Source organism: Staurois parvus, unplaced genomic scaffold, assembly GCF_062004578.1.
Source record: "Staurois parvus isolate SC_StPar_1 unplaced genomic scaffold, SC_StPar_1.0 ptg000243l, whole genome shotgun sequence".
Lineage (NCBI taxonomy): Eukaryota > Metazoa > Chordata > Amphibia > Anura > Ranidae > Staurois > Staurois parvus.
Genome location: NW_028318039.1, coordinates 6092987 through 6108703, shown reverse-complemented (window position 1 = coordinate 6108703; position 15717 = coordinate 6092987). Strand labels below are relative to the sequence as shown.

At 41.4% G+C, this 15717-nt stretch overlaps 1 protein-coding gene across 2 annotated transcripts in view; it reads right to left on the bottom strand.

Moving 5' to 3' along the window:
• The window catches only part of NDFIP2 (Nedd4 family interacting protein 2), a 159218-nt gene that overhangs the window by 112383 nt on the left and 31118 nt on the right, over nucleotides 1-15717 (bottom strand). For both annotated transcript variants that reach the window (XM_089680462.1, XM_089680464.1), the window contains exons 2-3: nucleotides 14859-15003; nucleotides 5365-5492 (exon numbers count right to left, since the gene is read on the bottom strand). In XM_089680462.1, the coding sequence (XP_089536588.1) occupies nucleotides 5365-5492; nucleotides 14859-15003 (273 nt within the window). The remainder of the gene's footprint in view (nucleotides 1-5364; nucleotides 5493-14858; nucleotides 15004-15717) is intronic.

The following is a 15717-nucleotide window of genomic DNA, read 5'->3' as shown; positions in this document are numbered from 1 at the left end:
CCAGGACCCTGCATTCACTATATCTGGTCTCCCACAGTACACAGAAAATGGAAATACAATTATTTTAATAAATAAACTGCTTAACACCTTTTCTCATCAGCAGTATATAGCAGTCTTGCGGCTTCTATCATTGTCAGGCCAAGCACTGGTTAAAGCTTGCAGGAGGACTTTTCATTTTGCTCTGACTGTCCTAAGAAGCTACATAACCCCTGACCCTTTGTCTGGACAGTGCTGACTGGCCCTGTGCTGATCACATGCACCATCCCAAAGGAAAAAAAAAAAAAAACCTCTCTAGCCATACACACTAAACTGAGCATGTGCAGAGTGACTCCTAGAGCTCTGTACTATCAGCAGATGTATTGGGGACAATAGAAGGAGAGGATCAGAGAAGACGTGATCAAACAGCCTTCTTACACAATGCAGGGGATTAACCCCTTAAGTTCCACATTGAGCATAAAAAAGCATGCTTTATTGCATATACAGACTGATTTTACGGTCGTGGGTTTAGTAACACTAACTAAGGTCCGCAAGACTTCTGCCATAATGTGTAAGCATGCACAGCTATTTGGATATTACTTCACACTTGCCTTGACACAATATACCATCATGCTCTACTCCAGTGGTGCAACATCTCCCCCTGATTGGTACCGGCCAATCAAACGTCTTCCAACCTGAACGGTCATTACTGCAAGGACAGGAAAGAATGCAGCGGGGATCTGAAATCCCCGCCGCTTTCTCTCCTCTTCTACCACTGAGACTAAGCATGGGATGCCCGCAGGGAGATTTCCCACACTGCTCCTGTGTGAACTCGGGCTATGACAAGCCTGGGTTCACACAGAAGTTGTGGGGAAACCACATGCGATTAGGACAGGAACCGCATTCCCGTTCAAATGGCATGCTAATCTTTGTGGTGCATTGTGCATCTATTAACGCAAATGGCACGCAAAGCTTTGGTTAAGGTATCGGGAGTATTTTCACGAGTATGAGTACTCATGAAAATACTCGGTATCGGCACAGATACCAGTATCAAGGTATCTCAAGTTTTAACCAATCCCTGCTCAATCCAAAATGTTTAATAATCTGATATTGGCTAGAAGCAGGAGTTCTTTTTACTTGTATATGGGTAATCACTAAAATATGTCGAAAACACATTTACTTAATTTATAAAAATCCATCAAAGACCACGTGCGCACACACACATCAATGCTGAGCTCATAGCTGCCAACGAAAATCTGCACGTTACCTGCCTTACAGCATTCTCACAGTGCCACGGCACTCTAGGTCTCTGCTTACCTGCTCCATCTTCCGATCCATCCTGCAGCGGCAACCCACGACCAGAGCCATGACCAGACAGAACAGAGAAGAGGCCAGAGCCAAGATGGTGCTGATCCTCTCCCTCCTTGTGCTCCATGAGACAGGAGCAAAGAAATCGCAGCACATCTAGAGAGCTTTGCTCGGGTAGTGGCCGAGGAATAACAGCAGCCAGCAGCTTCCACCTCTTCTATGGGATCGTCGGATGATCCAGACCTACTTTTTGCTGGTGAGTCTACCAAGGGCCTACATACTGCTACACAAAACAAGGAGAGGCCTACACAGCTAGATGCAGAGGAGAGTGATTGGGCTGAACGTACACCAGATGCACTACAAGATATATTTCCCTTTAAATCCTATGGGACTCTTTACACCACTGCGCTGTAGGTGTGGTGCGTTTTGAAAAGTCCTACATGCTGCAACTTTGGTGCGTTTTTTTTAAACTGCACAAAAACCGCAGCTCCCCATTGAAATGAATGGAAAACACATCAAAACTGTGATGTGCGTTTTTGAGTTACATGTTCATATTGTAAGCAACCAAAAACGCACCAGAAATGCACTTGAAACACAGCAAAAACTCTTATACGTTTTTACTTCAATTTTTCCACAGAGCAGTGCATAAGGGCTCTTAGGCATGCTGTTTTCAGATGTGCTTCCCTCCCCTGGACCAAAGGTGTCCATGGGAAGAAAAAAGAAAAAAAAAAAAACCCCCCTGTGTGCATGGAGCCAAATAAATTGCAGCTTACCAGTCCTTAGACGTGGTGTCAGCAATGCTTTTCATTTTCAGGCTAAGAATATTTTTACCAAGCAAAGAAATACTGGAGTTGAATTGGAAGCATAAACAATGTTATCCAAGCCCTGGTTCACATGGATGCGGTGTAGTATTCGCAGTGTTTTCAGTGCGAATTCCACACCACATCAGAATCGCACCAAGTTCAAGCGACCTGCTGCTGGTGTGTATGTTAACAACACCCGAAAGCGGTCTGCAAAACACGGTGCGATGTGCAGAATCGGATCGCATAGGTGTGAATACCCATGCGATCTGATTCTAGTGCGGACCCAAAAAAGGGCCCTGTACGTTTTTGGTGCAGGTTTGGTGCGATTAGAGCCATACAAAATGTATGGCTCTGATCGCACCGCACACAAATCGCATGTGATTTGCACAGGAATGCGGTGCGGTTCCTGTGCGAATCACATGTGATATACCGCACCACATGTATGTGAACCCAGGCTTATTTGTGTAAACTACTAATCTCCCTATCCTCCCATGCACTGGAGAAAAGGCAGACATGATTGTAGTTCAGCCATGGCTCGCTCCATAGATGCAGTATAGTGAGTGAACATAGCTAACTAGGAACAGGAAAAGTGTTTTTTGCAGGATTAGCAGGTAAACATAAATGGGAAAAAGACAAAAAAAAAAAAAAACTAATGCAGCCACCACATTTCAGAACTGGAAAACTGCAATAAATTAAAATGTTGTTTTTGGGTTTGGATACAACTCCCAGCTAGATAAATGCAAGGTTAGAAATGATTCCAATTAAATCAGAAGTTTGATGCACTCCTCTTAATTCTCAGCTTCAAGACTCTAGATGTGAATATACATCACACAAAATACTGCACTATATGAGTTACCAATACCTTAAAGCCAAAGCAGACAATTTCAGCAATCTTCCAGTACCCAATAGCCCCTAACCATTCTGATACATGTAAAGCAGAAGAGGGTTAAAAATTCTATTTGAGCAAGTTGCACAATTTTAGCAAACAGATCCAACATTCTAAATGTCTCTCACAAACTAACTGGTTGCAAACTAAGGATGGATACAGAGTATTTTCATGTGTACTTGTACTTGTGAAAATACTCCCGATACCTTAACCAATACTTTGCGGTGTGATTTGCATTAATGGACGCAAATTGCACCACAAAGAATTACATGCAATTTGAACAGGAATGCGATTCATGTCCTAATTGCATGCAGTTTCCCCACTGCTCCTGTGTGAACCCAGGCTTGTCACACATGAGAGTTGTGGGAAACGTTCCTGCCGACATCCCATGCGGAGCCTCAGTGATAGGAGAGGAGAGAAAGTGGAGGGGATTTGAAATCCCTGCAGCTTGCTTTCCTCACCTTGCAGTGATGACAGGTCGGGCTAGATGGCATCTGATTGGTCAGCACCGTCCAAATCCCCACCGCTTTCTCTCTTCTCCTACCATCGAGATTCAGCCTAGGATGCCTACAGGGAGGTTCCCACACTGCTCCTGTGTGAACTTGGGCTATGACAAGCCTGGTTTCACACAGGAGCAGTGGGGAACCCGCATGCAATTTGGACAGGAATTGCACTCCTGTTCAAATCGCATGCTATTCTTTGCAGTGCAATTTGCATCCATTAACGCAAGGCACACCGCAAAGCATTGGTATCGGCGTGTATTTGGCCAAAAGGATCAGTACTCGTACTCACCGATAAAAAAAACGGTATCGGTGCAGCGTTATTGCAAAATGTGAAGTGTGCATTTTCCTGTTCCAGCTAAAGAAAAAAAAATCTGATTTTTTATTGCAGTGATCTGCCAGCCGGGAAACAAAGTACATGTTGAACTTTGTCTCATCTTCTTACTTAGGCTCCATGTACACGGGACACTTCTGAACAATGGAAATTGACTGCTGGAAAACATAGGTTAAAAAACGTCTGTTTAGCTGCATTTGCATACCGCGTTTATGAGCGTTTGCATAACCTCATGAGATCTTCCAAAAAGTAAAAAATTAACTATTTCAGACATTTTGAGAGAAATAGAGAGAGCAGAAGCAGAGAGAGCAGTTTTTGTTGAGATTAGCTGTCTTTTTTTTTTTGTGTGCGGTGTTTGGATGTGTGTTCAGCTCATTTCTGTGCAGAAATTATTGCAGCAGTGTCTAACATATTTTCTTGCATGCGAAACCTCAAAGTATGGTGTACCAGGTTCATTTGAGCACCGGGAAAACACTTTGCATGCATTTTTCATGATGAAAAAAGGCTCTGGACAGCATCTGGAAATGGAAGAGTTAAAAAAAAATTCCAAACGCAAACGCTTATAAAACGCGGTTAGCCGCAATGCTGATCAAATCTACTCCTGAACGCAAGTTTGGTGCATTAAAAAAAATGACTGTAAATTCAACTGCCTGTAAACGACATAGTGTACATGGACACATAGGAAAACATTAGGGAGAGTTAAGGGACTGCTGAAAACAAAATGCAGAAAAGCTCCTAAACGTGAATTTATCAGCTGCAGTGTACATGGAGCCTATGAAAGGCTAGCTACATGTCTGGACAGGATGCTTCCCTCCTTCCATGGCCATCCAACAAGATGATGACTGCATTGATAGCCGACACTTACTGTATCTCCAACTCCCAAGCACTTTCCTGAAACAAGTGCCGGAAAGAGGAATGTAGAGGCATGGGGATGTGTGAGCCTGCTGTCCCTCTGCATTCCTCTAGCCAGAGCTCGTCTTAGGAAAACGCTATAGCTAAGTGTTGGCTATCCATGCAGTCATCTCCTTGCTAGCTGCATTGTTGGACAGCTGTGGGTTATGGGGTAAGGAGGAGCATCCTGTATAGCCACGTAGCTAGCCTTCCATAGTAAGTAGGAAGATGTATCACCTTGTCCCCTAGGGGGACAGAACACTGTAATAAAAAATAAATTGGAATTCCTCTTTAGCCACTTCAGCTCCAGAAGATTTACCCCCTTTCATCACCAGGCCATTTTTTTGCTGCACAGCGCTGCATTACTTTAACAATTGCACGGTCATGCAACACTGTATATAAATGAAATGTATATCTTTTTTTTCCCACCACTTTTTTTCCAGGGTACCAGTGCTGTGCATGGTAAAAGCAAAATGTTCACTTCAAATTAATTTATTCTGAGGTTTTCCATGTAATCTGAATGACAGTACAATATTATGACATACTGTAAGTAAAAGAGTGAAGCTTTTTGACATATGTTTAGAATGTATAAAAACACTTTAGCATCAATCATTATAAGATTAATTGAAAAATGATAACATATTCATTGTATAAAACACAACTTACCCTCTGCGCTGCTTCAGCAGCTGCTGCCGCCATTGCTGCGGCTTTAGCCTTCTCAGCCTCATCATATGTTGGAAGAGTAGTGGCTACACTGTAAGGAGGTGGTACAGGGTAGAACTCATTCTGTGTTTCTACAGAAAGCAAAAAAAAAAATGGAAATGAAAGCATATTTACAGCAAACACAAGATATAACAAATACATTCTGGTAAGAACAAAAAAAAAAATGGGTATAATTCACAATTATCACACTTTATCATTCTGTAATTGGTGACCCCTCTGGCATCAGACAGATCACAAAACCAGTAGTATAAATACAGAGTATGGGTGAGGGTGAATCCATAGGGCACATATGCGCATATATATGTAATTATTAGTCATATATAAATAACTTTTTCTTTTTCACACTGATAGCCTGTGTTACACAACAGACTGCTCATCATTCTCCTCTTCCATAAATGCTTCAATTGCTTGTAGTTAGCGATTTCACGAACTCCTTCATTTTAAAACATAGTTAGGTCCATATATATTTGGACACAGGCACAATTTTCATACTTTTGGTTCTGTACCACCAGAATAAGTTAAAACGAAACAATCCAAATGAATTTGAAGTGCAGACTTTCAGCTTTAATTCAAGGGGCTGAATATTAAATATAAACTACAAATTTTAGGAAATGCAACCATTTTTATACACAGTCCCTCCATTTTCAGGGGCTCAAATGTAATTGGACAACTGAATATATTCATAAATAAAATGTTCATTTTTGATATTTTGTTAAGAATCCTTTACTGGCAATGACTGCCTGAAGTCTGGAACCCATGGACATTACCAAAGACTGGGTTTCCTCCTTTCTTATGCTTTGCCAGCTCTAACTGCAGTTGTCTTCAGTTCTTTGTTGTTCCATGGAAGGAGGGAGGCATCCTATCCAGACATGTAGCTAGCCTTTCATAGATTATATTATTTCCCATCTGTACTATGAAGTGCTGTCCAATCAACTTTGCTGCATTTGGCTGAATCTGGGCTGACAGTATCTCTCTAAACACTGCAGAACTCACCTGGCAGCTTCTGTCACATCATCAATAAACACCAATGACCCAGTGCCACTGGAAGCCATGCATGCCCATGCCATCACACTGCCTCCACCATGTTTTACAAGTGACGTTGTGTGCTTTGTATCATGAGCTGTTCCAAGCCTTCTCCACACTTTTTTCTTCCCGTTATTCTGGTACAGATTAATCTTAGTTTCACCCGTACAAAGAATACTTTTCCAGAACTGGTCTGGCTTATTTAGATGTTTTTTGGCAAAGTCTAATCTGGCTTTTCTATTCTTCAGGTTTATGAATGGTTTGCACCTTATGGTGAACCCTCTGTATTTGCTCTCGTGAAGTCTTCTCTTGATTGTAGACTTTGACAATGATACGCTCATCTCCTGGAGAGTGTCCTTCACTTGTCTGGATGTTGTGAATGGGTTTTTCTTTACCATAGCGAGGATGCTGCGATCATCCACCACTGTTGTCTTCTGTGGACGTCCATGCCTTTTTATGTTGCTGAGCCCACCAGTGAGTTCTTCTTTCCTCAGAATGTACCAAACTGTTGATTTGGCCACTCCTAATGTTGCTTCTCTCTGATGGATGTTTTTGAAGCCTTACAATGGCCTGTTTCACTTGCATGGACAGCTCCTTTGAACCCATGATGTTGGTTCACAGCAATAGATTCCTAATGCAAATAACACACTTAGAATCAACTCCACACCTTTTACCTGCTTAAATGATGAAGAAATAATGAAGGAGTAGCCCACACCTGGCCATGAAACAGCTTTTGATTCAATTGTCCCTTAAAAAAGGGGGGGTGGCTATTCTTAAGAGCTGTAATTCCTGAACCCTTCCTCCAATTTGGATGTACATACCCTCAAATTAAACCTGAGTGTGCAATTTCAGCCCATATATAACTATAGCTTGAATATGTTTTGGTAAATACCTGAAAAAAAACCTAAAATTGTGCCTGTGTCCAAATATACATGGATCTAAAAATATTTTTTCTAGAATGGATTTTATATAATGCTGGCTAGGTGGGTATTTCTGTTCTTGTCTGATATTAAATTTGCTGTAACAAAATAGTTTTTAATGAAGTGAAGAAAATAAAAGTATTTTTGTGATATAAATCTTTTTAATGATTTAAGTCACCCTGCAATGAGAAAAAAAAGGGAGCACTGTTTATCCAAAGTGACATTTCATTCATTACTATGCACAGCAGTGTATCAGAGATATTTTCTATCACTTCCTGTTGTGTCTCTGGAAAAAGTTCCCACAGATGGGAAAAAAAAAATGACAGGATTTTAGCTATTCCATACACTATCCAAACTACTAAGAACATGTTTTGGCACTCAATTTACTTTGAAGGATATGTAAACCCAACATTTCAGATTCCTGATATGTGCCTACTGTACCATGTACTTGTGTAAAATAGTATTCTGTTCTCTTTGTATTGCTTCCTTTGTGTGAAATCCCTGGAAATCCTGCCAGTTCCTCTGCTTTCCTTATAAAAAGTGACCACACTATGCAGGAGAGCTCAGCGTGGCCAGTTCTCTAGTTGTGTTGGGAACTCAGCCTGCTCTCCTCCATTGGTCAGACTTGTCCTGACACCCCCCTCCCTACACTGCACAGTCTTTCACTGGGAAAGACCAGTATTATGCTGTTTCTCCTCCTCCTGCTCTCTATGCAGCTGAGAACAGAGGGAATGTGAGAAAAAAGTATATTTAATTGTTTTTATATCTATACACAAATGTTTTGACTTTCATTTCTATTTTAAACTTTGTTTCAGAAGGTGATGGTTGCCTACAATCACTTTAATATTTGTGTTCATTCATCAAAGTAAAACTTCTGCTTGTTTTTTTGTTTCGGATACAGTGGGGAAGGTTTATGTTAGAAAGCCTGCCAGGTTTTAATTGCTGCCTGTGTACCTGTTAGGGTGGGTTCCTCTCAGGTCCTGGTGGCAGGTGGTCGCTAGAAAGTGAGGAAAAGCCTATCCCACTAGGACATACAGTGGACAGAAAAAGTCTACACACCCGTTAAAATATGAGGTTTCTGTGATGTAAAAAAATAAGACAAAGATAAATAATTTCAGAACTTTTTCCACCTTTAAATGTAACCTATAAACTGTACAGCTCAGTTGAACAACAAACTGAAATCTTTTAGGTGGAAGGTAGTAAAAATAAAAAAACTAAAATAATATGGTTGCGTAAGTGTGCGCACCCTTAAACTAATACTTTGTTGAAGCACCTTTTGATTTTATTCCAGCACTCAGTCTTTTTGGGTATGAGTCTATCAGCATGGCACATCTTGACTTGGCAATATTTGCCCACTCTTCCTTGCAAAAACACTCCAAATCTGTCAAGATTGTGAGGGCATCTCCTGTGCACAGTCCTCTTCAGATCACCCCCCAGATTTTTGATCGGAGAGAGGTCTGGGCTCTGGCTGGGCCATTCCAAAACTTTACTCTTCTTCTGGTGAAGCCATTCCTTTGTTGGATGTATGCTTTGGGTCGTTGTCATGCTGAAAGATGAAGTTCATCTTCATGTTCAGCTTTGTAGCAGAAGCCTGAAGGTTTTGTGCCAATATTGACTGGTATTTGGAACTGTTCATAATTCCCTCTACCTTAACTAAGGCCCTAGTTTTAGCTGAAAAAAAAAAACAGCCCAAAGCATGACGCTGCCACCACCATGCTTCACTGTGGATATGGTGTTCTTTTAGTGATGTGCAGTGTTGTTTTTGCGCCAAACATATTTTTTGGAATTATGGCCAACCTTGGTTTCATCAGACCATAACACATTTTCCCATATGCTTTTGGGAGACTTCAGATGTGTTTTTGCAAAATTTAACCGGGCTTGGATGTTTTTCTTCATAAGAAAAGGCTTCCTTCTTGCCACTCTACCAAATAGCCCAGACATATGAAGAATACAGGAGATTGTTGTCACATTTACCACACAGCCAGTACTTGCCAGATATTCCTGCAGCTCCTTTAATGTTACTGTAGGCTTCTTGGCAGCCTCCCAGACCAGTTTTCTTCTCTTCTCTTCTCGTCTTTTTATCAATTTTGGAGGAACGTCCAGTTCTTGGTAATGTCACTGTTGTGCCATATTTTATCCACTTAATGATGGCTGTCTTCACTGTGTTCCATGGTATATCTAATACCTTGGAAATTCTTTTGTACCCTTCTCCTGACTGCAACAGGAAGAAGGGTCAGCCGCACACAGGATATCGTTATGATTAAGCACAAGATCCTGTTAACAGGTCCTATATTCATGTCCTGGTGTTTTGTTTGTCCTATGGATCAATAAATATACACTATATTAATCAATCCTCTGGTGTGCGGCTGACCCTTCTTCCTGTTGCATTGTGTGTGGTGGCGAGCCAGAGCCTGTACCTGACGTGGATTGATCTGGATTGTTTGCCTGAGTGGTATACCTCTTTTCTTTGAATTTTTTCCATCTCCTGACTGATAACTTTTTAACAATGAGATCTCTCTAATGCTTTGGAAGTACTCTGCAGACCATGGCTTTTGCTGTAGGATGCAACTAAGAAAATGTCAGGAAAGACCTACTGGAACAGCTGAACTTAATTTGGGGTTAATCAGAGGCACTTTGAATGATGGCAGGTGTTTACTTGCCCGCTATTTAACATGATTTTTAATGTGATTGCTTAATTCTTAACACAGCTACATCCCCAGTTATAAGAGGGTGTGCACATTTATGCAACCACATTATCTTAGTTTTTATGTTTACTTCCCTCCCCTAAAAGAATTCAGTTGTACAGTTTATAGGTCACATTAAAGTTGGAAAAAGTTTGTAAATGATTTATATTTGTCTCATTTCTTTATATCACAGAAGCCTGACATTTTAACAGGGGTGTGTAGACTTTTTATATCCAGTGTAGCAATAAAAACATTTCTTTCCTTTTTTGCAAGAGTAGTGGTAGATTTACCTCCTTCCCATTTGTTATTTGTAATGAATGGGAAGGAGGTAAATCTATCACTACTATATAAATATAAATTGTGTGTTTTATAATGAACGCAGACAGCAGCAAATCCTGACACTTTTTAATCAGAGTATAGCATCAAGTCAAACAAACTCCTGGGATATTGATCTTGTCAGTTAAGTAAGAGGGGGTTGTTAATCAATTTCAGCTGCTTTAGTGTTAATAAATTTAACAACAGGTGCAGTAGATTGGCAAAAATGAGTTTCCCAAAACAGGAATGGTTTTACAGGTGGAGGTCCCTGACATTTTTTTCCCTACTCATCTTTTCTGACTAACTAGTGTTGCATTTGGCTATGGTCAGTGTCACTACTGGTAGCATGAGGCAATACCTGGACCCTACAGAGGTTGCACGGGTAGTCCAACTCCTTCAGGATGGCACATCAATACGTGGCATTGCCAGAAGGTTTGCTGTGTCTCCCAGCACAGTCTCAAAAGCATGGAGGAGATTCCAGGAGACAAGCAGTTACTCTTGGAGAGCTGGACAGGGCCATAGAAGGTCCTTAACCCATCAGCAGGACCGGGATCTGCTCCTTTGTGCAAGGAGGAACAGGAGGGGCACTGCCAGAGCCCTACAAAATGACCTAAATGACAAAAATTCCCCATTGCGATCTGATGTGTTTTCAAAGTGTTGGATTTCCAAAAAAGTCTCCAAACCACCTTCGCCAGACTGTTCAAATCATTACCATCACCAGTCCTTATTGGGTATCAGTGTGACTTCAATATGTCAGTAGCTTGGTTTTGCCTTGCAAGCTACTGACATCTTGAAGCCACACTGGTACCCAATAGGACTGGTGATGGTAATGATTTGAACAGTCTGGCGAAGGTGGTTTGAAGACTTTAGCAGTCCAACATTGTTTTTATTTTAGTACGGTAGGAAATGGTTGGAGAACTTTTGGTTTATTACTGTCTGCCGTTCATTATAAAAAAAAAAAAAAAAACAACAACACAATTTATATTTATATAGCAGGGTGGTTGGTAGGATACCCTAACCCAGTAAATGATTTTTAAAATGGGCAAAAAATGACCTCTACTGTGGGGCCAGTAGAGGTCCATATAATTATGTTACTGAACAGGTTTTCCAAAAGAAGGACCTTGGCCACCCTAAGAAAAAGGTGGTGAAAATGTTCCATACCTCTGTATTTCCTCAACTTCTCTATAGAATCAGTTAATGGCTCAAGCAACCTCATTTGCCCCTACTTAATTAAAGGTCCAGACTAATTTAAAAATTAAACCTTGTGATGCATATAAAAAAGGCACACCCAAACTTTCACGGCACAGGTTTTACAAGCACTGATGTTGTGTACCAGTCTACTCAGTTCCTTCTGTCTGTAATCTGGTGATCTGAGATCCTCTGCTTATGGTGCAGATGAATTCCCAATCTGCCTCTCATGAACAGAAACCTCAAATAGAATTTTCTCACAATCATCCAATTAAAACATAGACAATTAAATATGACTTAAAGTACAGGAACAGTAATAGAGAGAGTAAGCTGCACAGTATGCTTCTGGAAGTGCAGTCCTAGTGATCCTGTAAGATGCTCTTTATTTTCTGGCTAACTGAATTGCTAAGAAGGCCATCGATCAGCGACTTCAGGTATTCAGCTGCAGTCACTGATCAGAAAATTCTAACAGAAGTGGATGCCACTGTCATAATACAATGTCCCAGTGTGGGGATTCCTCATTTTGTTTGTGTGGATGGAGAAATCTCTCAGCATTTTTTTGTTCAGCCTGCTGTCTGAATTAAAATAAATACCAGTAAATGTTTATGGCTTTAGTATGTGTTTGTGACCTCTTACATCTGTGTCAAATCTATTTTGTGTTGGAAGCCATTTAGGAACTGTGCACTGACTGGCCAGTGCTAGTTTATCATCTGTTGGTTGTGTACTGGCACTCCTGAGACAACACCTTGGGAATCATACTTGCAGTTGTCTTGTCACACATTTCCATTCTATTATCAATGGCTCTGGTGATGATGTATCTCCTCTCCAGTGTCTGCACTGTGTTCAGATTTCTGTTCATGCGTTGTCTTGGCTTTCTACTATATTCCTGTCATCAACCCTTAACTCAAGGAACTCCTTAAACCCCTAGATAAAGCAGGCAGTCCCCTACAATCATCCTGTGTCTATCTTGTTTTAAGTTAAAGTTCACCTTTGGGAACATGTTCCACCCATTTTTAGGCTTATCCTTTAATAACATTAGGGAATCAATTGTATTTTTGACACTGATGCACCAAAATCAATCTTAAAGCGGATTTCCAGCTGAAAAAAAAATAAAATAAAAGTCAGCAGCTACAAAAACTAGCTGCTGACTTTTAAAATACAGCCACTTACCTGTCCCTCGGTCCAGCAATGTCCTCACCACCGTTAGTTTCACCAGCCATCTTTTCTCTCTGGCACCAGCATCTTTCGTGTGGGCACCCGGCTGTGACAGCTTGCAGCTTCAGAAGCGCTGCGCTTTGTGAATGGCCCCGTAGTCTTCTGGGACCTGCCACGTGTCCCCGAAGACTACAGGGAGGGAAGGAGGGAGGACAACTTCCGCTTCCGATCGCCTAGGCGATCGCAGCGGAAATGGGAGCAGGTTACTGTCAAATCACCCCTGCTCCCCAAAGGTGCCAATCCTTAATGGGGAGTGGGGGACAAAGCTTTAAGAGGCCATATATGGATTGAATCTTGGCTGGTTCAGCAGGGAACGGGTGAGATTCGATCCATCTATGGGCAGGCTGGTTGTACTGAAGGCGATGGACTTCAGTGCAACCAACCTGTCTGATTTTTTGCATGTGGTCACTGCTGGCGGCTAGAGCCACTAGCAGTAATCACTGTGTTGTCGGCAGGGAAGGCTCGGTGGAAGGATGGAAAATTGTATCATCTATGGCTTGCTTAAGTCAAAATCCGATGTCTGTCATTTTAGAATCAGCATTAGTTTTAAAAAGCAAAAAAAAAAAAAAAAATGCAGTGTTAAAAGTTTACAGTCAGACTACTTAAAATAAGCCCAGTGGAAAATTTGCCCCACATGATTAACTGAAATGAAATGAGCACAGTAAAACATAGTGGAACAACAAGAGGAAGTTATTAACCACTTTATCTGCATACTTTCCAACAACTACCAGAAACTTTACTGCACATTTGCAAGGCACTAAGGCACAAACACACAGATATAGAAAGTCAGGAGTTGATGCACTTTTCATAACAAGGTCTTGTAGCCAATTATTATAATTCTTGTGGTGCTTGTAGGTTCAGAATGGCCAACCAGAAAATCCTCCAATGAACCAAAAAGGCACCACTGTGTTGGATCGCTTTGCATTCCAGCACTGTGCACTGCACTTGTATCTGCTCTGACATGCAAAGTGATCTCGTCTGACAGTTACATTATAGCTCCGGCAGAGTGGCTGAGGCAGTATTATTAAAGTGAATACGGAGGCGAGTCAAACCATTGCACAACAACACTGCATTTATATGCAAAAGAAAAAACTAAATGGCAGTGCCCAGCTGCTAGAGATTTAACTTACTGCAACTGCTGCAAGGGGTTTGCTATGGGGGGCACTTGGAAGGGAGGAGGAGGAGGCCAGAACACCAATGAGGGACACTGGAAAAAGAGGTTTGGGGTAAAACCATTGCACAGAGCATGTAACTATACAATTTTTGTTATTTAAAAAAAAAACTCTATCACCTTAATTTTACACTCACTGATACCAATGAAATTAGTTATTTTTATGCCCTCTAACACCAACGAGAGAACTGACCAGCAATTTAAAGGTCACTGTTACATACATCTAACCACTTCAGTCTCTCAGCTTAGAGAATGAAGGAGGAGGGAAAAGCAGGGGAGTGTCTTGCCATCCTAGGCTAAGGGGTTGTGTGTCTATTGATGCACATGGTGTCGGGAGAGACACATCTAGTGTGGTTCAATAGGATGATGCAAGAAAAAGGACCCATCCCAGGAGTCTTCAGGAAGGAAAGAGTGGAGGAGGTGTTTTCTCAGCTAAGCACACCCCCCTGGATGCATGTCTCAGTTAAGAGCAGATGGATTCCAGGAAGTAAATGCTACATGAATCAAATGGCCATGGCCATGAGTGCTAGGTGGGGTTTCACAGCTATTTCTCAACAAAATAAAGACTGGACATGTGGATGGATGGGTGGGTTTCCTTTGAATATAAAAAAAAAAATTAACTAACGTTATTGGTTTGTGGTGCTCAGATGCAGTGTAGTTCCACTTTTTAAAAAATCTCATGATTTAACACCTTACTGTACCTCAATTTACAAAGCAACTCCTGGCAAAACTTTTCATTTTGACATATTGAGAGTGGGGGTGGGGTGTCAGAACATGTTTTGTTTGTGTGTCCCCCATGAAGAGATCTCAAGCATAAATATGAACATTAATATACCATTCAATAGATAAATGGTGTACCCCGACTCATTGAAATATTTTAATGTCCTGCTGGACCGCACCCCTTGGTGTCTCTAAACCTACCTGTGTTTGTGGCCACAATGCTGCTGTAAGGTGGAGGAGATGCTTCTACTGCAGAACTTCCAGATGCCTGGGCATCCTGAGGAGCATGTGAGGTCGATGGCTGTTCTACAGCTGGAGCCTCCGAAGAGTCATCTTCATTCTCAAGCTAAAGAAAAAAGAAGACGAAAAAAAAAAAACACACACATTTATTATATTCATTGAAGGGTGAGTACAATGACAGTAGGTCTGCTCCTATTTCCATGGAGCAAATGCAAGCCATGCCATTAGTAGGCACCCAAAGGTGCAACAACAGCATGTACCTTAGCATGTTTAACAATTAAGCATGCTTCAGGAAAATAGCATATCACCTGTTCTACCAGCTACCCAACAATTAACCAGATGAAACCAGTATGATGGATCCTATGATGTGTTCCTCTGTACATTTTCTTGTGGACTAAGGGAAATTATTTTATTGGACCTTGTTTGCCTTAGTCCACACAAACCAAGTATGGCAGATGATATGCTGTGTTTCTGCTGCATATTTTATACAGCATAAACAAAAGGGCAATTGACCTTCAATGCCTTCTAGTCTGTCCGGTTATTCATGATGTTCTCCCTAGTGGAGAGGATAGTAGGGACTGACTTGTTTCTTATAACACCTGGACTTGCACAGTATTAGAGGAAGGGTCAGTACCCTGTTTGCATGCTGCTTTGATATACACAGGGAAATTGCTGAAGATCACCCACTGATATAAATATCCATTGCTAGCCACAATACTTGGTTAGGCCCCATTCACGCCGGTCTGTTTTGATAAACTAATGCATGCCCGTTACGTGCTTTATTGTGTGTTAACGTATGTTGCAGTAAAACAGCCCAAGT